Source organism: Giraffa tippelskirchi, chromosome 4, assembly GCF_054371585.1.
Source record: "Giraffa tippelskirchi isolate mGirTip1 chromosome 4, T2T-mGirTip1v1.2.pri, whole genome shotgun sequence".
Classification (NCBI taxonomy): Eukaryota; Metazoa; Chordata; class Mammalia; order Artiodactyla; family Giraffidae; genus Giraffa; species Giraffa tippelskirchi.
The window spans coordinates 202,926,067-202,948,094 of record NC_137278.1 but is presented as its reverse complement, the minus strand read 5'-3'; the positions used below and the strand labels follow the sequence as shown (position 1 = coordinate 202,948,094).

Here is a 22,028-nt window from a genome sequence, read left to right as displayed (position 1 = left end):
CAACAGCATCTTCTCTAAAGCCACCAAGGTAATATTGTGACGGTGCACAAATAACCTCAGGGCAGGCTGAACTGGAGAAGCCGAGTTCCGCACTTGCTCTTACATGCCTTTAGCCTGCTATATGTGTGCGCATACAAGACACCTTTCTAGTATGAAGAACTTGCACCCGTGTCTGCCCCTCGTTGAACCTCTCCAAAAATACTCCCAAGTGTTAGTACCTGAACTGTTGACTCCAGCCCCCAGTGCTTTCTAGTAGGAAACCACAAATCTGCATCTAGTGCAGTAATTCAGCCTGCTCTGCTGCCTGTGGTCATACACAATGAGACTAAGGAGCATTCCAGCTCTGAAGATGCGATCATGGAGCGTAATTCCCCACTTACCCCATCTCACATCCCTCCTGGCCCTGTAAATTTTTGTTTTCCTTTTGTTACATCATCAACCCTAGCCGGAGACTCACGCTGCCCCCTGTGATAACTGCCTTCTCGTCTTTCTGGTGTGATTTCAGGACTTTAGGGGTCAGTAAAGACTGAGGAGCCTTTATTGTAATAAGAAACAGACATAATGCCCCTTTCTTCACAGGCCCTTTAACAACAGCTGAATTTTTTTTTTTTTTAATCATCTCCCCTTTCCCCTGAAATTAATCCAGTCTGGGCAATAGATGCAGTCTGACCCTTTGGATGTAACTTACATTTTTTTATTAATTATTTTTTTCTACAATCACCCCAATTATCCTTGGGGGAGGCGTTGGAGGACCTGAAATTTTTACCCGAACCCAGGTTCTCCGGCGCTTGGCAACCAAATGGGGCTACAGAGAAGCATCTAAGCCAGTTCACAGAGCGAGCGTGTGTGGGGACTTCTCACTGCCACGGACCCTTGATGCATGCTCCCCGCGCTCCAGTGGTCCCGTGTCAGAAGGCGGAGTTTTCGAAAGGAGGCCGCCAAAAATAAAAGGCAAAGAGACGGGATCGGCTGCAGCGGTTTCCCAAAGGAGGAGGGAGTGTGCATCGGTCTGGTAACAAACAGAGAATGTTTTTTAATTATTTATATCACAAAAATCTGTGTTTTATCTAGGATATTTTCTGAATATTCTTTGTAAAATGCAGATTTTTTTTCCACAAAACATTAGGATTCTTTGTTATATTCTTAAATTTGTTTGTTTAAGTAGGTAAAAATATACATTTAGTTGGAAGCATTACACTAACATTTACATGCTTAAAGCTTTAGGAGGTTGTTCAATTCAATTCCCAGCAGTGGACAGAACATTAAACTTGTGTCTCAAGGTTTCATGATGTTTTCCCACACTCTTTGGCTATTTAATTTTCCAGGTTATGTAGATAATCTTTGATAATTGAAGTAAGGACTGAGTTGAAGTAACCTTGAGTTGAGAAAAAAAACTCATTTGGCAGAGCTGGGCTTGGTAGTACAGTGAAATTTTAGTGTAATGTGCTCTTGTGGTAATTGAAAGAAGAAAGATAATTTGGATGTTTCTGCAAAGGGAAATAAGTGTATTTAACTTTGGCTCTGATCAGTTTTGTCTTTTTTTAATATAAGCAAAAATTTCTTAATTTAAGTATCTTAAGTCTCCATGTAAATGTAGTAATAAAGTATATGAAGTTTTTGTTTTTTTGTTTTTTGTTTTCATTTTGCTCTGTGACTGGTTTAAAGGTAAGTTTGTTATACTACTGGTAGATTTTGCCAGGCTCTCCCAACAGAGTAGAAGTGATTTGGCCTTGTAGCTTAATGGTGGTATCACCTTAAACGTTCCAGTTTTGAAAAGGATGGAACTGGAATTTGGTACAACTCCTGTCAGTATGTTGGTTAAAATGTGAAAGAGGCAGGAGTTTGAATGGTTGAATGGGATTCCCTTAGGATTTTACAGCTGATGCTTTCTCTGCATGTCCCAAGCATCATTAATCCTCTTTTACTCTGTTGGGATGAGTCTTTTTTGTTCCTGTTCAGAGTGGTTACTAACTTAGTCTTTTCTCCTCTTGCTGTCATCTGCATTCGTGCTTCCCACCTGTTGTTGGCATGTCCTTTACCTTCTCTTTCCCTGCCACATCAACCTACACACTGACTCATCGTTGGCTTTGAAGATGTGGAAGATGTCAAGTTTGTGATCAACTATGACTATCCAAACAGCTCAGAGGATTATGTGCACCGGATTGGCCGAACAGCCCGTAGCACCAACAAGGGCACTGCCTACACCTTCTTTACCCCAGGGAACCTAAAGCAGGCCCGAGAGTTGATCAAAGTGCTCGAAGAGGCTAATCAGGCTATCAATCCAAAATTGATGCAGCTGGTGGACCACAGAGGCGGCGGCGGAGGAGGGGGTAAGGGTAAGTCCTGGAGTTTTCCAGGTACTGCCAAGGTATCTTTTTGTGTGTTCATTGTGCCTTGTTTGTTGTTAATCCGGTGGAAGTTAATGTTATGTTGCTTAATAATTGTTCATAATCTCTTTTGAGTAAGACAGTGAGAAGTTTGAGTGACTCTTACAGCCTTAGGTAGTACGTTAAGTTGTGAGTTTTCCATATGGAGAAATCAGTAATGTTATATAGGCATAGTTACTGGATCTGAACTGGACAGTTGTGAAATATACTAGTTAGGATCTGTGTTTCATGCCCTTTCCCTCAGCTAACTATATGTTGAAGCTCTACATCAAGATTCCCTTAGAAGTTTTTAAAAGTACAGACTTTCTTTTTAAGTGGGCTTGGAATTGAACTAGAAACCTGAACTTTTCAAAACCCTAAAGCTTGAGACATTACTCTGATACAATTAAGGTCTGCAAAGTAACATTTGAGAACCAGTGTGCACTAGTAGAGGATTCCTTTGTGGTCATAAGAACCTAGCTGCTTGAGTGTTTTTGTTTTTAAATCCTCCTTACCATTTTTCCTACATTTTTAAGAGTGTGTTTCTTGGTAATCCTCAAAGAAAAGGCAAAAGATGAAAAGGTGAATATCCTTTAATGTTTACCATTCTTGGAATGTGTCATCGTAAAGAATCAAATTATGAGTGTATTTCTAAAGTAGTGATTTGGAATCTGACTTAGCTAAAGATCAAGAAAGAATATTGAATATTTTCGTATCTAGTAACATTTTTACAAGTGGTTATGTTTGGTCATATATCTGGCATTGAAAATTCTTGTGTCCTCATCAGGCGGCCGTTCTCGATACCGGACCACTTCTTCAGCCAACAATCCCAATTTGATGTATCAGGATGAGTGTGACCGGAGGCTTCGAGGGGTCAAAGATGGTGGCCGGAGAGACTCTGCAAGCTATCGGGATCGTGGTGAAACCGATAGAGCCGGTTATGCTAACGGCAGTGGCTATGGAAGTCCAAATTCTGCCTTTGGAGCACAAGCAGGCCAATACACCTATGGTCAAGGCACCTATGGGGCAGCTGCTTATGGCACCAGTGGTTACACAGCCCAAGAATATGGCGCTGGCACTTATGGGGCCAGTAGCACCACCTCAACTGGGAGAAGTTCACAGAGCTCTAGCCAGCAGTTTAGTGGGATAGGCCGGTCTGGGCAGCAGCCACAGCCACTGATGTCACAACAGTTTGCACAACCTCCGGGAGCTACTAATATGATAGGTTACATGGGGCAGACTGCCTACCAATACCCCCCTCCTCCTCCTCCCCCTCCTCCTTCACGTAAATGAAGCCACTAAAGTGGTAGTGACTTGTGCAGACTTAACTACATTTAAAGGAACGCTATCTTTTCCTTTTTTTCTCTTCCCTTTTTCTTTCTCTTTTATAATTTTTTTCCCCAACCATTGTGATTTGTCTTTCATGCAGATTAGTTAGGATTCACTGCCAGGTTTCTTCTGCCTGCCAAAATGATCCAGTCTGTAATAACAGATTTTGTAAAAGTATATATATGTATGTATAGCTGACTGGAAGAGATTTTCCCCCCAACTTCTTGCATGTTGAGGATATTTGAGCTATTTTTCATCTTAAAAAGGTATTAGGCCCTTTTGTGGGAGCCCCCCCCTTTTTTTTTTGGTCCTGAGTTTGGGTGGGGGGGATGGAGGGTTGAACTCTGCAGAAGAAGATGGCGCCTATGCTTTACATTGCTCTCGTACTGGGATAGAAAACCAAGAGGGAGTTCCCTACACATTTTCTGTTTTGTTTTGTTTTTTTTTTCTTTGATCTTTTTTCAAGCTGGAACAGGGTTCCTTAGGCCTGATGAGTTTTTAAGACAGTGCTTTGCCATTGTCATTTTGGATGATTGCTTCTTAAGTGCATTTGATAGTTTAAAAAAAAAATCCTAATTGGCTTTGTCTCCTTCACATTCTGCCTTCCCCCTTCCCAAGTACTGAAACAACCATTTCTAATTGTCAGGTTAGAAATTAAATTGCTGAGATAAGAGTTTTTTTTAAGTGTATCTTTAAAAACCCAAATGTTTATTGCAATGGTTAAATGTAGTGTCTCAGCATCTGGGTGGAAGCTGCCTCTTTTTCTTCCCCATGACCAGGGACCATCTGAAATACATCTTCCTAACCAGACAGCTGCTGTGAGCAGAATGAACATAAATGCTCACTGGAAATTTATTAACCGGTTAAATATGCATTCACCTGCAGTGTAAGAACTACGTTTAATTATAAATGATATAGTCAGTGGGCAAATTTTCTTTTTAAACTCAGTATTTGTAGAGCTAGAGTAACAGCAACTCTTTACTGGCTACTCAGCCCTTTTGGCCAAGTTATCTTGAAGGGTCTAAAGGGTTTGTTGAGAAAGAACTCTTACTGTCTTCATACTGTGTTCTCTTCAGTGCTTTATAACAGCTTTTGGATGCAAATTTTCCTCAGCATCCTTTCACACTCAGCTTTTTACAGGTAGGTAGTGCTTAAGAAAAGTTACAGAGGACTAAAACCCAAGTCCTTTTACTTTTCCTCCACCTGAAAGGTAGGTGAGATTGTCCCTTTTGTAGTAATACCAACTGTTCTACTGAGACTTTCTATAGCAGATGGGCCTGGAAAGAAATTTCTGCTCTTGTGTTCACTGTAAGAGGACAAGGAGATGAGACAGCCTCAGAAATCTCTTCATATCCAGTGTGGGACTGTTAATTTTTTATTGGTGTTACCAGTATTGTTCATGATGTAGTTAAAGGGGGAAGGCTTCATTGCATTCTTTGGCTTAGGCCTGAGAGTGCTTACTGGTTTGTAAGATCAAAATATCTAAATGTTTGAGGTCTTTGTTTTCCTCTTAAAATTCTTCAGGGAGAGAGAAGGGATTGTTTCTGAGGGGTACTGAAAAGTGTGGTTGAATGTGCAGCATACAGGTAGGTTGTCAGCATAAGCTGAAATATATGCATGTGAGAACTTTGACATCTTTTTTCCCCCTACTTTCTTCTTTCTTAACTTCCCTTTTTTCTCCTCATAGACGTTGAGGCTGAGGAGGATGGTAGGCACAGGGAAACACGGCAGCACTTCTCTGTGCTTCAGACCAAAGTGTCTCCCCCACAAAAAGAGTTTGTCTAAGCACTGATTGGTCCATTGTAGACATTTTTTTATACACCAAAATCTGATTTTAACACAAAGGTGCCACCACGGGGGTGTCCTCTCGTAAGTCTGAAAGCATCCCTTTGTGAGAAAGGTCTTGGGGCAAACAAGCAGTTAAGTATTTGGTCTGCTTGCTTCCCTTTTTCCACCAGGGATTGTTACGATAAAGTAAAAATAACACATATCCCGAAACTCAAAAGCTGTTGTGGCCTGAGCACAGCTAAAATCTTAGTATTCCTGAGCTTTTCCTATATAGCTCCAGAGTGAAGTCTTCTGCCTTTGTGTCTGCCACTCATGATTCAGTTCTGCCTTTGCTTCAGAACATGAGCAGAAGAATTCTCATTTGATGTTAATAATTGCAGTCATGACTGAAACTCATTTAGGGGAAAGAGTTCTATATTAAGCTGTGGGGCTGCTTCTCCCCATTGCTCCCTAACAATTCATTGTGTGGACTTCTCTCATCTAAAAGGTTGGTGGCTTTTGCTTGGGATCAGTGCTCTCTATTTATGTCCTTGCTGGTCTCTGAACACATTCCTGTTGCATTAAGACTTGAAAGATTTGTAGATGTGTGATGTTCAGGCACAGGATGCTAAGAGCTTATGTTACTATTCTTAGTTTGTAAATTGTCCTTTTGATACCATCTTGTTTTCTTTTGTAGGTATAAATAAAACACTGTTGACAATAAGGTGTGAGATTTTTATTGCTTAAAAAAAGGTATAACCTAATGATAGTATCTTATTTTTATTTGTTTCAAGACCATGTTTGATTGACTTGACACCTTAGCACCTAAAACTGTGAAAGGGAGGTAGGATTAATTGGTTTTAATGTGAAAAAAATTTGAGTCACAAAGCATCAAGACAATATCTAGTAAGTAAAAAGCCTGGGGTGTTTCCTCATAACATTTCCCACCTGTTGGTGACACCTTTGTATCTTGACTCCCTAAACATGATGGTCTCCTACCTGGAAAGTAAAAATTAACCACAACAGCATACTCATTTGGGGCTTTTGCCTCATACACAGTAGGGTGTATTTCCAGATTGGGATTGGCTGGTCCTCGAGTCTCACACCGGGGCCTTAAGAGAACAATAGTTGACTCCATCCATTCTAAGGTTTCCTTGATGGTTCAGTTGACATTGTGAGGGTGTACCATACTTGCGTGATTGGCCCGTTTTAATTACCTCTATAATTTAAGGGAGATAGTGATGAGAAAATAGAAGGATCAGTGCTTTGCTAAATTCCACACAAAGTATTTCTCTGACTTCAGTTTTAACATTTGGTCAGTTGTGTATAAATCGCCCAGGAGAACACGTCAGATGGTTTGCTTTGTGTCCTTGTTAGGGTGTAGAACATCTCTGATGGCCTTCAAATTGGCATTGGAAGACTTAACTTCTTTCCTTTAAGGACTAGAAGAAAATTAAGCTGAAATTAGAATTTTTCATGAAAGGACTCCTTTACAACTTTGTATAATCTTAGTATCTAATGCCTTTTTCACAGGTGTTCACTTAGATGTTCAAGGCAAGGAAAGATACCACTGCAGGTTAATTATAGATGCACTGACTCCACCTTGGACACATACCACCACCCCCTGTTTTGGTAGGCCATGAATCTAGCGGTTGTCCTTAATTCTGTTTCATATCTCAGAGCACATAAACAGTTTTTATCAGCTACACTCTTGAGAAATGTCCCCATCTCCCCACTGACGACCACTGCCTGGACAATTACAACTGCCCCGTATCTCTCTGCTTTGGCTGCCTTTTATCCTACACAGCAGTTGGTGGACTGGTTTTCCTAGGACCCAGTTGCTCCTAGTTGTGATTAGAATGCAATGTGAATGTTTTACCCTGACTTACAGAGACCCTAGGTGATAAGTTTGGATTGATATCTCTAGGATTGTAGACTGTCGTGTGTCATGCCAGGCTGGTTTCTGCCTTGGGGCTTATACATAAACTTAGAAATGTATCAATATTTGTCCTTTATTGCCCTAACCCAAGTGTCAAGCATCATCTCACAGCTGTCTTCCCTGCATGCTGTACATAAAAATAGGATTATTCATCTCTTTTTTCATAGCGCTTAGTTTCCTGAAAACATTTGTCTTCTGTGTTAGAATGTAAGCACCATGAGGTACACAGGCTAGCCTGTGTTCACTTCCATATCCCCTCGAATACTGAGTGGATCATTAATCCTGAGCCAGTGCCAGTGACACTGTTCTCCCAGCACCTACCTTTGGTCACATACAAGTAGAAGAAGTCACAGTAGAAGATGGTTTGTACTACCCCAGACACCACTGCAATTTGGTCATAGAAATTCTCAGTCTGGTACCGCCTGATCCAGTTAGCCAGGTAGAGGGCCCGGTATAGCCCAAGAAAGAACAGATAGTGAGTAGTAATGGTCTCAGCCTCTCCAGTCTTGCTGATCATGAAGAGCTGGGGCAGAATGGCCACTGATTCCAGGTAGATGGAGAAAGTCCAGAGGATCTGAGCCAAAGAGAGAAGGATCCAGAAGAGGCTGATCAAGAAAGGGCCACCTTTAGTTACCAAAACAATGTTTACTGGTGAGAATATAGTGAAGCAAAACCTTTTTTTTTTTTTTAAGATAAACTATTTCACCATTTTTTCAGGTTTTATTCATTTAATAGCCACTCCACACAGCTTGCAGGGCCAGAGATTGAACCAAGGCCACAGGCAGTGAGAGCCTGGAACCCCAACCACAAGATGGTCAGGGAACTCCCAGAATCATGTTCTTGAAATTTTTAAATGTTTTCATCAGTGTACCATTCCACCCCTTTCTTTGTAAGTAAAAAAATATTTTAAGAGATTCAAGTACTGCTTTTTCCAGAACAGTATGAATGTTGCTATGGAACATAATTTTTAGTTGTTGCAGAATTCTATCATATAAACTTGCCTTAATTGAGGCTATGGTTTCTCAAAATTACAATCCATGAACATCAGCATCAGAATCTCCTCAGATGCTTATTGCCCCACAGATTCTTGAGTCAGAGGCCAGACCTACCGAGTTGAAAACCATCTGGACTGTGCTTTAGTATCCATTAATCACCTGTTGAACAGAGAGTCTCAGCCTTATGTGGTGCTGTGATGCCTGCTTTGTTTATGAACACGACTATTTAGACGTGCCCATTTTTAAGAAGAGGATTGTTGATAGCTTATTGGTAACCTCTAAACTCATAACGGCCACAGTTGTGGTAGAAAGCTAGCCCTGACATTAACAAGGTGAGGGTTTTAGGGAGTGTGTTTACCTTCGGAAATGAGTACTCTGGGTCCCTTCCCTTACCTCCAGAGGAGTGAAACTGTAGTTCTCAAGGAAGGAGAGGCCAATGACAGGGACCAGAAGAAATTCCAGGCGGAATGTGTCATTCTCACTGTCAAAAGTTTTCCGAAATTTCCCATAGATCATGTACACTGTGACATAGGCACAGAGGAGAAAAACCACCTGAAAAGGGAGACAGACATGGGAATCAATGAAGTCATTTCCCAACCTATTTGGGGGGCTTCAAAGTTACCCTAAATTCAATTCAGTTCAGTCGCTCAGTCGTGTCTGACTGCGACCCCTTGGACTACAGCAAGCCAGGCCTCCCTGTCCATCACCAGCTGCCGGAGTTTACTCAAACTCATGTCCATTGAGTAGGTGATGCCATCTAACCATCTCATCCTCTGTCGCCCCCTTCTCCCACCTTCAATGTTTCCCAGCATCAGGGTCTTTTCTTTTTTTATATATATATAGTTTAATTTGGTCCTTAGAATATTTTGATCTTTACTATCCTTTTTGCATTAACTTTTTTTCTAACCAACTTTTAGCTTTACTTTTTAAAAAACTACATTATCTTTAAAAATCAGTGATCTGTTATTTAATTCTAAAGCATTTGACACTTCTTGCCTTAATTTTAAAACCACACACACAAAACTCTGTTTTTTCATTCAGTATCCCAAAAGTTAGTCCTATTTTGCAGTTTACCCATCTGATCTCTGTAATTATATAGTCCGTCATTTAAAATATACTATTTAAATCTAATTTTTACATTTAAAAAATTATCTATTTAGTCCTATTTTGCAGTTTACCCATCTGATCTCTGTAATTATATAGTCCGTCATTTAAAATATACTATTTAAATCTAATTTTTACATTAAAAAAATTATCTTCAGTAATAACTATTTTCTGTGGAGTTATTTCTGAGAATGTTATTTTTCAGAACATATGTATGTATAGCTATAATCTTGTGAGTTTAAAGTTTGTTCTGATATCTTATGTATATACTTGTAAAAAATTTTTGTATAATTTTGTGATAATGTAGATCCCAAAAATACTTATTTAAAAAGCATACGTTAACAGTAAATGAAAGCATTTTAAGGAACTGTTCCTATTTTTTGCCTTTGCCATTCCAGCTGTGTTCACCCTACACAACCCACCTCACTCATCCTTTAGCAAAAAGTAAGGGACTAGATAACTTGGGAGCCATTTACCAAAGCAGTACGCAACTCAAAAAGCTTGTATAGTCATGCTTTTCAGGTCTTTTCCAATGAGTCAGTTCTTCGCATCAGGTGGCCAAAGTATTGGAGTTTCAGCTTCAGCGTCAGAGCTTCCAATGAATATTCAGGACTGATTTCCTTTAGGGTGGACTGGTTGGATCTCCTTGCTGGGGACTCTCAAGAATCTTCTCCAACACCGTAGTTTAAAAGCATCAATTCTTTGGCGCTCAGCTTTCTTTACAGTCCAACTCTCACGTCCATACATGACTACTGGGAAAACCATAGCTTTGACTAGATGGACCTTTGTTGGCAAAATAATATCTCTGCTTTTTAATATGCTGTCTAGGTTGGTCATAGCTTTTCTTCCAAGGAGCAAGAGTCTTTTAATTTCATGGCTGCAGTCACCATCTGCAGTGATTTTGGAGCCCCAAAAGATAAAGTCTCTATTGTTTCCATTGTTTCCCTATCTATTTGCCATGAAGTGATAGGACCGGATGCCATGATCTTAGTTTTCTGAATGCTGAGTTTTAAGCCAACTTTTTCACTCTCCTCTTTCACTTTCATCAAGAGGCTCTTTAGTTCCTTGCTTTCTTCCATAAGGGTGGTGTCAGCTGCATATCTGAGGTTATTGATAGTTCTCCCGGCAATCTTGATTCTAGCTTGTGCTTCATCCAGCCCGGTATTTTGCATGATGTATTCTGCATATAAGTTAAATAAGCAGGGTGACAATATACATCCTTGACGTACTCCTTTCCCAATTTGGAACCAGTCTGTTGTTTCATATCCAGTTCTAACTGTTGTTTCTTGACCTGCATACAGATTTCTCAGGAGGCAGGTCAGGTGGTCTGGTATTCCCATCTCTTGAAGAATTTTCCACAATTTATTGTGATCCACACAGTCCAAGGCTTTGGCATAGTCAATAAAGCAGAAGTAGGTGTTTTTCTGGAACTCTCTTGCTTTTTCGATGATCCAGCGGATGTTAGCAATTTGATCTCTGGTTTCTTTGCCTTTTCTTAATCCAGCTTGAACATCTGGAAGTTCACGGTTCACGTACTGTTGCCTGAGTTGGGACCTACCAAACCTGAGGGCAAGTATTCTGCCTTCAGTTGGAAAAGGTAAAGTGTGTTTGCAGTTTCTCTTGGGTCAATGACATAGAATCTGAAGCTAATGATCTTTTTGTTAAGTGACGCCATGCTTCTAACTGGGACTGATAGTGCTCCCATAATGAACCAGAGGTGCCCAGGTGTCCTCTCACTGCGGAGCATTAGGCAAAAAAAAAAGAACTGGTCTTTGTCGAGTGATTTAGCAGTGGTGTTCCAGGGCTCTTTTAAAGCCTCAAGTTCTTGGGTCTGCATCAGTGAATTGAGAGCATACTTCCACAAAGACTAAAATTCCTTGAATCAGGTGATAATCAACCTCAGAAAAGTGTTCTTTTCCTAACTAGAGTAGCTGTCCTCCAGCATATAATGGTTTTATAATTGGCCTCTAACCTAGGCCAGAGGCTCTCAAACCTGAACGTGCACCAAAATATAGATGGCTGCCCCTGCCCCTACCCTCAGGGGCTGGAGGTTTCACTTAGTGGGTCTGCGTAGGCCTGAGAATTTTGCATTTCTAGCACATTCCTATGTGATAGTGCTGCTGGTGGTCCAGGACCACACTGGCCTAGAAAAGTGTTTGCACTTCAAAACTCATGTTATTTCCTCAAAGCCTTTTTCTCAACAGAACGAGGCACACATGCTCTGTGTCACCATACCCCCATGTAACAATACTCATCGCTGCTTGTGATCATATGCTCTGTAAATGTCTATGAACCAGTCTGTCTCCCCTTGGAGAGGAGATTCCCTAAGAGGGCCCATGCCCTGTCTGCCTCTGAATCTAACTCAGGGCCCAGCACAAAACAAATGCTGGAATGAGTGAATGAATCAATGAAATAGAGATCACTTCTTCATTTCACACATTTGGAACCTGGCCTCTTTGAAGATCCTAGATCTCATTCAGCCATGGCAAGGGCTGGGTCTACAGTTTCTGCCAGGACTGCCCAAGTCAAACCCTCGGGAAGAGAAATTAACTAAGCAGGCAGTGTTTGCTACTTCTGTGTTGGATTTAAGTAGACAGCAATTTCAGGACCTCAGATTAAAGTTCACACTGAGTTCAACACACCACAAGTAAGAGCATCCTCCATTCTACCAATTCTAGGAACAAGATGCCCAGAATCCCAAAAGGACATCTCTGATATGGAGAAAGAGAACTCACTTTTAGTTAAATATCTTCTGGGAGCTAGGTACATTACATAGATTCCCATGTTATCTTCACAATAGCCCGGCAAGATAGGATTCCACCCATGTAGCTTTTTTACCTTAAAAACAGGACTTCTATTAGACAATGTGCCCAACTAAAAACTACATATTCCAGCCTCCTTTGCAGATAAGGATGGTCAGTGACATGCAGATGGAAGTCACTGGAAAGCTCTATAAAAAGGGCTTACCCAGCTGGCAGGCACCCTATTGCTCTTTCTCCCCTTCCTCCTCCTTCCTATCCAGAAAGCAATGTGATGGTAGGAGCTCTAGCACCTATTTTGTGACCTGAGGCAATCTTAAGGATAGATATTACATTCAGGCTAGCTATATCATTTTCAGGGCTTCTTGTTAAAAAATAAGAATTTCAAAATGGCAACAGCAAAGCATTAAACCAAGCATAGGGCCCTTCTGAGCAACTGCATGGGTAACACACTCAAGTCCTAGTCACACTAAAGCTGGCAGAGCAGAAAGTTAAAAGGAGCTGCCATTCCAGGCTTAGACTACCCACTTACAGATTTTGTTTTGTGAGTGAGGTAAAAATAAATCCTAACCTTACTAAAATAACCCACATCTCTGCTACCAGCATCCAGTTACATCCCATTTTACTGATTCTGAAATCTGGGCTCTTTCCACTAAATTGTGTTGGATGATTGGTTAAAGCCTCAGAAAATGTCTCACTCCAACACAACCTCACAGCTATGACCCAGGGCTGAAAGATGTTCAGTTTCTCCTTCTGTAGAAGGACCAAACTTCAAAGCAACAGCCTCCCACTGCAAAACTGAATCCAAATGGTTCACCTGCACCATCTGCCCTCACTCAGCCCTCTGTCAGCATCCCCACCACCAGCAGGCAGCCCTCTCCTGCTGATCTCCCACTGAGTCTGCCTTCTGTCTGCCCTTTGAATACATCAAGCTTGTTCCTGTCTTGTGGGGTCTTTGCACCAGCTATTCCTTCTGCTTGGAAATGTCTTCCTCTGAGCTTTGTTTCCTGTGTCATTCAAATCTCAGTTTACACATCCCCTTTTTGGAGAGGCCCTTCTTGACCACACTCTCTAAATAGCTCCCTAAGTGCAGTCACGCAGTCATGTCCGACTCTTTGTGACCCCCATGGACTGCAGCATGCCAGGCTTCCCTGTCCATCACCAACTCCCAGAGCTTGCTTAAACTCATGTCCATTGAGTCAGTGATGCCATCCAACCATCTCATCCTCTGTTATCCTCTTTTCCTCCTGCCTTCAATCTTGCCCAGCATCCGGGTCTTTTCCAAATAGCTCCCTAATCATTCTCTATCATATAATTCTGCTTTTAAAACTTTTTGTCTTTGTAATTAAAAGGAAACAGCATCCCATTTTAATTATTTGCATAGCCTTCTCCCTAGCCAGTTTCTCTTACTTGTTTCATTATCTGTCTCCCCAGTTATATTGTAGGTTCCATGTACGGGTCTTGTATTTCTCCTTCAGGTTCCTAGCTCAGGTGCATGCTCAGTTGCTCAGTTGTGTCTGACACTTTTACCCTATGGATTGTAGCCCACCAGGCTCCTCTGTTCATGGGATTCTCCAGGCAAGAATACTGCAGTAGGTTGCCATTTCCAACTCCAGGGGATCTTCCTGGAGATAGAGATTGAACCAGAGATTGAACCCGTGTCTCTTGTGTCTCCTGCACTGACAGGAGGATTTTTCACCACTGGGCCACCTGGGAAGCCCTCTTAGCTCACAGTAGGTGCTCAATAAATATTTGTCAGATAAATGGACCAATAAGCTCTCTGAAAGCTCAGGGCATCGTGTTTCCTTTTTTGCTTATTTTTTAACCATTGTAATAGTTTTTATTGAGTTTTTAATATATGACAGCTATTGTATATTTACATGTATTACCTTGTTTAATTTTCACAACAAAACCCTCTGAGGTAAGTACAACGATCTTCATTTTGCAGAGGAGGAAACCAAGGTACACAGAGGCCAGAAGCCTTGCCCAAGCCCAGGCCCCAAGCTGCTAACAGCAAAGCCAGGAATCAAACCTAGGTCTGTCTGGTTCCTCAGCCTGAGTCCCCAAGCATAAACTGTCTCGCCATCTGGGGGTGCTCAGCAGGCCCCCCCACCATGGCTGCCCATCCCCCTCACCTTCATTACTGTGTTGTAGATGGAGATGAAGTTGGTGAACAGGTCCAGGTACCTGGTGGTGAAGACGAGAGCAAAAAGGATCTGGCTCTTCCCAGAGATGCCTGCGGTTGGATAGGGACAGGAGACAATAAGAATACAGGCTCCCAGGCTCATACACACTCCAGAAGCCCAGAGCCTGAGCTGGAAAGACCTCCAGAGTGCCTGCTTAGTGGTGACACCTTGTCCAGGGCACTGTCACCCCCGAGGGTCAGGAAACACTCCTTCCCATTGGATCACTTGAATCTATTCCTCTTACCAGACTGTAATCTGTCACCCAGTATCCAAATAAAGACATGGATACTGAGTTCCCAGGGCCCCTGCATGTGCCTGCCTCAGTTCTTGCTCTGGGGAGGGTGTAGGGGTGGTGGGTGTCGGGCTTGAGAGAAGAAGTGTCAAGGCCTCTCTTCATTCCACCTCCATCGTTCCACTGACGGTCCTCAGAACCCCATTTTTTTTTTTTTTTTGGAACATCTCACTGGCTCTACAAGGTGTTGATTCATCAGGGAGACCACAGCAGGTGGAGGAAGGCACAGGGCCAGGGGAGCATTCTAGTTCATGTTTCCAAATTTTAATAAGTAAAAAAGTTTTTCTTTTTCCTAGTTATAAAAGTTACAACTATTTTTACTCTTTGTAAAACAAAGGTAATACATGTTTAGTCACTAAGTTGTGTCTGACTCTTTGCGACCCTATGGGCTATAATGTAACCCGCCAATCTCCTCTGTCTGTGGGATTTCCCAGGCAAGAATACTGGAGTAGGCTACCATTTCCTTCTCCAGGGGATCTTCCTGACCAGTGAACCACCTGGGAAACTATGCATAGAGATATAAATTAAAAAACAGCAATCACCTGAATCACAAAGCCTGAGTATGCAACCTTCCAGATCTTTGTTGGCACACACATACACACAACACACACATGTGCATATATAACACATAACGGACACTCAAATTGACAAAACTGGGTTCCTACTTACCATGCTATTTCCTCATCTGCTTTGGTCTCTTTCTTTTTGAACTTTTTATTTTGAAATAATTTCAGATTTACAGAAGGGTCGTAGACAGTACAGTATAGAGAGGCCCCATATACCCTTCACCTGGCTTCCCCTAATGTTAACACCTTGCATGATAACCGAACAGTTACCAAAACTAAGAAACTGACATCAGTAGAGCACTATTGGGGCATCCCTGGTAGCTCAGTTGGTAAAGAATCCGCTTTCAACGCAGGAGACCCCGGTTCAATTCCTGGGTCAGAAAGATACCCTACAGAAGGGACAGACTACCCACTCCTGTATTCTTGGGCTTCCCTGGTGGCTCAGACAGTAAAGAATCTGCCTGCAATGTGGGAGACGTGGGTTCAGTCTCTGGGTTGGGAAGATCCCCTGGGGGAGGGCATGGCAACCCACTCCAGTATTCCTGCATGGAGAATCCCCATGGACAGAGGAGCCTGGCGGGCTACAGTCCATAGAGTCGCAAAGAGTCGGACACGACTGAGTGACTAAGCATAGCACAGCACAGAGCACCATTGACTAAACTCCAGACTTTATTCAGATTTCACATTTGTCCACTGATGCCCTTTTTCTATTCCAGGTGCCGATCCAGGAATCGAGGCTGCATTTAGCCATCATGCTCCTTAGTCAACTTTTGACCACTTTTGCTACATGGTCATGGAGGTGGTTCCAGGGTGAAGCAAGCAGCTGCCCTGCCTCCTGTTTCTCTCGCTCCATTAAACCCACAGCAGTCTGGATCCATCACCAACCCACTCCTATGGTCCATGATGCCCACGTTTCTGGATCCAAACATCAACTCTGTCCTCACTCACCCAACTCTTCAAGAGTCAGTGGGGCACTCCGTCTATTCCGACCACACCCTTCTGCAGGTTTCTGCCACTGCCCACACTGCCAGCTTCTTACCTCCCCTGGCTGCTCCTGTCCTTCTCAAACCCTAATCCTCAGAGGGTGAGCTCTCTTCTCCCTCTGTCCCTTCATCCCATCCCACACGTGAGGGACCCTCCAGCTCCAGACTCTCCTTGGCTCTCTGACCTACATATTCCTGCCTGGTGGAGCCCACCATCTCCCCCTGAATCCCCTCCTTCTCCTGTCTTCCGTCCTTCATAAATGCCACCACCATTCCCTCCATGTTCAAGCCAGAAAACCAAGAGCCATTCTTGAGTCTCTTTCACCTTTGTCCCCTCATCCCTGGACTTCATGCGATGGTCGAGTGGGTAGCTGGACACCCAGAAATGACATTACCTGATTCAGGGTTTGATTCCTTTGTACACCTGATTGGTACCTTTTCTAATGATCCCTCTGGTGGGGGACATTCATTCTGGGGAGGGGGGACAGTTTTAATGCCTGAGGATGAACACTGCTGAAGCCCCTCACATTTTGGAGGGCTCTGGGTCCATGTGCCAGCTTTCCTACCAGCATGGCAAGCCTGAGTCTCACACGTAATGGACTGACGTGAGGCCTAACTAGGATTCAATGTGGAATACAAGTGCCTCCTTGGGGGGTTGGCAGGGGGCCTGGCTGCGGGGGAAGGAGCCCTCTGGGGGAGGGGGTGGAGTCCAGGGGGCAGTAACTGGGCAAGGTTGGGCTGTGACTGTCTACACCACCTCCCAGAGCCCGCGCTTAGGTCTGGCCGGCGTGGGGGCCCTCAATCCCATTCAGGAGGGTCCAGTAGGAGGCTCTAGTGGGTGACACAAGGCTATCCCCCCACATAGCTTCTTTCCACTCCTCCCCTCTTTCCATCCCCAGCCTGCCAGGCCGCTGGGCTTCACTCTCATTTTCCCTAGCGTTTTGGGAGCCCTGGCGGTCTTGAGTACATTGGTTTTCCACACTCTTTAAAAACCAGTGAATAATTTCCACCAAAGCAAGCCACACATGGAGACCTCAGGACAGAGAGGAGAACAGGAGCCTGGACCTGGCCAGAGTCCCTCGGGGGACCCAATGACCAGGTGCAGACCTCCTACCCTTTGACAGATAAAGAAAACTGAGGCCCCAGGTCACACAAGGAGTCAGCGGCCAGAGCACAAATGGAGCTCCAGTTCCCTGCCTTTGGGGCTGGGTCACTGGGGTGTCACACCAGGCCCGCTCCTGAGGGAGGCACTCACCTCCTCTGTTCTCAACCAGACCTGTGCTGATCCCTCTCCACACACACAAGGGCCCTCCCGCTCATCCACCCTTTGCTTTTCCCATTGCTGTTGTTTAGTTGTTCAGTCGTGTCTGACTCTTTGTGATCCCATGAACTGTAGCCCACCAGGCTCCTCTGTCCAAGGGATTCTCCAGGCAAGAATACTGGAGTGGGTAGCCATTTCCTTCTCCAGGGGATCTTCCGGACCCAGGGATCTCCTGCATTGCAGGCAGATTCTTTACCACTGAGCCACTCAGCATCTCTGACAAACCATATAATTTAGTTGGTTGCTACCACCGTTGCTGGCTGACAGTCTCTCACCTTTAAATTCAGCCCCACCAGGCCAAGATCTCTGCCTGTGTGGCCGGCTTCTATCCCAGGTGCCTGGCAGAGCGGGTGGGGAACAGCGCCCTCTCCTGGTGATGGTGGCTCACCCTGTCCAGGACCCTTCCCAGCAGGGACAGGTCCAGGCTAGATTCTGGCTCTCCCTGGAGCCTCTCTCAGCATTCCTGGCCCACTTCCCCTAAGTGGGAACCCGAGAACCAACCTGTGAGTGCCTATCTCCCTGGAGACCCCAAACCCAAAAGGCCTCCAGGTCTGGAATCACTCCCTCTACAATGACGCTCACAGCACCCACCTCTTACCCTCAACCCCTTCCCTCCTGCCACCAGCTTCTATGATGCTGTCTCAGCCTCTCCCACAGCTTCCAGAGTCCCCTTCCGAGCCCCCTCTCCTGCTCCAAACTTTCTTTGGCTCCCAGTCCCAACTCCCTAGCCCATCAGACAAGGCCCTTTCACATCCAACCGACCTCCTACGCCCATGAACTGGTATCCCCCCAGGACCACCCTGAAGACAGGCTGCTCCCCGTTTCCAGGACATACCCTGCCGTCTGTGACACCACAAGCCTTTCCTGTGTGACACGCTGCCTGTCTTCCAGGACAGAGCAGCACAGAGCTGCTCCCTCCGTGAAGCCTTCAGGAGTCCACTCCCTGCCTCGCTGGCCCCCACAAGGAGTCCGTGCCCCTCTCTATAGGCCCTTACCCCAGCACCAAGCACAGGGCAGGCGCCTCCAGGACACCAGCGGACAAAGATGGCTGCAGGCCACTCGGGTAGCCTCTTAATGCACTGGATCTGTTTGTCCACCACCGGTCCAGCCCTGAGACATCTCTGACCCCCTAGGGGGGCCACCAGACTGCTGGGCAAAAGGGGCACCCCCTCCCACCCTCTCTGGGCTTCTGCTCATGGGCAGCTCTGTGCCCGCCTGGGCCTGGCTGATGCCTCTCCTGCCACATCACAAGGAAAGAGGGCCCAGCTAGGGGGTGGGGGTAGGGTGGGGGGATGTCTGGCAGGGGGCAGGGGAGAGGGGTAGGGGGAGGGCAAGAGAAGACCCTGAGAGTCTGGAGCCACTTCCTGTGTGTACACCTCCTTCGCCCCACATCCCATTCCCCACCTCGGGCCTGAGTGAGGGTAGAGGGCACAACGGGCCCCAAGCAGTGCTGCTCCTGGGCAGCAAAGGTGGTGTCACCTCCTCTCTATCCCCCCCTCTTCCAACCACCAGTGGCCATGCCAAGGGGCGGAATCCTCCTTCCGTCATCTCCAAGGGTCCGTTTCCTCTGATACGGTAAAATTGTACATTTTCTTTGGAAGCTAAGCTGTGCGAAGACAGTTTCAAGCACCCCCAAGCCGAAGTCCCCACCCTGCAGAGACATTCAGGAGCCTCTCCTCCTCCAGCCCCGCAGCAGGGGCGTGGGGCTGCCCCCCTCCTCCGCCCCCGGTCCTCACCTCCCGTCCGGGACGCCCCTACCTCCCGCCCGGGAAGCGCCCTCACCCGCGCAGCACTTGGACCTCCAAATCTTCCCCAGAAGCAAGATCATGGCCAGGAGATGGCTCAGGTCGCCGAGGATCCGAAACACGTTCATGGTCCGGCCCGCGCACACCCAACTCCTGGGAAACTTTTCTGGCGGGCGAAGCGGCTTCCACGTCCCCGGCCCCGGCCCCGGCCTGTGGCTCCTGCGCCCCCGAGCTCCGCGCTCCCGTCCGGGCGCCGCCGCTCCTCCAGCGCGCTCTTGGCCGGGCGGTGACGTGGCCGGGCCGGCAGCCGTGCTAGGGAGCCAGGAAGCGCCGCCGACCGAGATCCCGCCTCCCGGCCCAGCCCAGCGCCGCGGATCCCGGGGCGGGGCCGTCCCGCAGGCCGGGGGGCTTCCGGCCTGGGTTCCGACTGCCGCCCGGGGCCGCTCTGTGCCCACGGGGTGCCTGCCACGTCCCACCCGGCCGATACCCCTGCGAGGGTTCCCCCCGGAGTCCGAGCCCCTGCTTCCCCTGCTCGGAACCGAGAGTCACCACCGTAGGCGAGCCACTGGGCCCCCCTTTCTGCCTTGGTTCCCTCATCGTACACAGGGCTAAGAAGACCCGTTCTGGGATGAAGTGGGGTCCCGCGTGCCACTGCTTGGCACGGGCTTAGCAGGTTGGAAGCCTCCCAGAAACGGGTGATCCACTGCTATTGTTATCATCAGCCTGGGGTTTGAACTCCTCCCTCCTCCCCTGGGGAGAAGAGCTAGAGCCAATTTCCCCTTCCTCTCACCTGTTCGGTTCAGGAACCACCTTGTCCTGATCTGACCTATCGGACAACGGTAACCAAAGACTCTCTGGTTGGGAGTCAGGTGGACCTCGGTTTCTAGCCAGGGTGCCGAAAGACTTTCCTTCTCTTGGCCTCAGTTGTTTCATCTGTAAAATGGGATGACCATGAGCATGGAAGAGATCAGGTCTGTCAGGGAGATGCAAGATCCTCACTAGCATCTCCCTCTTCTTGGTGCGATGAGATGTCAAACAAGAGCACAGGCCAGGAGAGACTCCAGAGGGCGGTGGGCCAGCAAGTTGGGAGGGTGAAGGGTGAAGGACCATTCGAGGGAAGGAGTCCTGTCACTGCTGTGTGGCCTGAGCAGACTGGCCACCCTCTCTGGGCCTTGGTCTCTGCATCTGTATAGTAGATCACATGTGCTCCCCGCTTTTGACCCCTGTAGCCCGTTTTCCTACTCAGGACCTCGACCTATCCCTAAATTACTGACTTCCTCTCTGCCCCCTCCCCCATCACAGACAGCCAGAGAGGCTCTGCCCTGATTAAATCTATCACTCCTCTACTTGTGACCCTTCCACGGCCCCTTCACCATGCCTCCCAGGGCATGGCAGTCCTTCAAGACTCAAAATGTGGTCCAAGGACCAGCAGCATCTGTACTGCCTGTTGGGACTGCGGAATCTCCAGCCTCACCTCAGACCCACGAATCAGAATCTGCTGTTAAACAGCATCCCTGGGTGACGTGTGTGCACACGAAAGTTCGAGAAGCACCAATCTAAGCAAAACTAAGGGGGAGGTACTATTATTACCATGCTACACCAGGAACACTGAGGCAAAGAGAGGTTAAGTAATTTGTTTAACATCACACAGACCCTAAATAGTGGCCCCTGGATTCCAACACACAGTCTGATTCCAGTGTTCATGCAATTAAATAATTACATTGCACTATGGGTTGTCACGGGAGGTGATGAGCTCCCTGTCATGAGAGGTAAGTGAACAGGGTGTGGTGGGGGTGCCTATTTGTCAAGGATGCTCTGTGGGGACCCCTGCCCTGGTGAGGATAGCTGTCAAGTACCGAGCACCTACTGGGTACTGGGTACCAGGTATAGGTCAGGCATATTAGGTTCTCTCAGTTTGGCCTCAACAGTCACCTTCCCAAGCAGGTTTTAAAGCCTCGCTTTGCAGGTGAAGGCTATTGAGACCCAGCGAAGTGAGCTGTGTGGTCCAAGTTCCTGTGGGAGGAAGAACCAGGCACTCATCCCAGGTCTGTGACGGGTTCTGAATGGGCTGCTGTGTTCCCTGCTCCCCCTAAACCCTGCCCAGATGCCTCCCCTCCCAGAGAAGGCGGTGGCTATTTAAATCCCTCAGGTGTGGCTACAGTTCTCTCTGCCCAACCAGCTGGCATCTTCTTCTAGGCGCCCACCTCCTCCCCAAGCCAGGGAAAAGCACGTGCATTTGCCATTTGGTGAAACATCTGTCCTCCTGAGAAGCAGCCCCAACTGCCAGCGGGGGCTGGAACGGGCTCGAATTCTTCTCTCTTTCTCCAGGGGGACCACAGGGGAAGTGGCCCTGGCCAGAGGAAGTCTGAGGAGGGACCAGCATGGTGGTGGAAGGAGAAGAACGCAGGCTGGGTGGTCCCAGGGCCAAGGGCTTGTCCTGGGCCTGCCACAGTGGCCTTGAGCCTGCCATGTCTCCTCCTTGGGCCTTCACTTTCCCATCTGTTAATGGGGATAATGAAGATAGAAGTATTGCTGACTGGGGATTCCCTGGTGGTCCAGTGGCTAAGGCTCCATGCTCCCAATGCAGGGATCCTGGGTTCTATCCCTGGTCTGGAATCTAGATCCCACATGCTGCAACTAAAACTCAGCACAACCAAATAAATAAAATATTAAAAA

General features: G+C 46.3%; 2 protein-coding genes and 1 long non-coding RNA gene across 4 annotated transcripts in view; 2 read left to right on the top strand and 1 right to left on the bottom strand.

The window, feature by feature from the left end:
* The window catches only part of DDX17 (DEAD-box helicase 17), an 18,504-nt gene extending 12,318 nt beyond the window's left edge, over positions 1-6,186 (top strand). Inside the window, exons 12-13 of one of the 2 annotated variants that reach the window (XM_081590086.1) lie at positions 2,094-2,330; positions 3,154-6,186. In XM_081590086.1, the coding sequence (XP_081446212.1) occupies positions 2,094-2,330; positions 3,154-3,659 (743 nt within the window). In that variant the 3' untranslated portion in view covers positions 3,660-6,186. Of the gene's footprint in view, positions 1-2,093; positions 2,337-3,153 lie in introns of both variants that reach the window. The other variant, XM_081590085.1, reaches the window with a different exon arrangement.
* On the bottom strand, positions 6,184-19,637 carry KDELR3 (KDEL endoplasmic reticulum protein retention receptor 3). Its single transcript, XM_081590087.1, has 5 exons — positions 19,390-19,637; positions 14,395-14,495; positions 8,790-8,948; positions 7,723-7,975; positions 6,184-6,904 (listed from the first exon to the last, which is right to left on the bottom strand). Exons 1-5 carry the CDS (start codon positions 19,478-19,480, stop codon positions 6,864-6,866), a joined length of 645 nt encoding a protein of 214 aa, XP_081446213.1. The 5' UTR covers positions 19,481-19,637; the 3' UTR covers positions 6,184-6,863.
* Positions 19,427-22,028, top strand: LOC145545487 (uncharacterized). The gene is made up of 2 exons (XR_014082107.1): positions 19,427-21,397; positions 21,681-22,028. It is a non-coding gene; the product is annotated as an uncharacterized LOC145545487 (long non-coding RNA).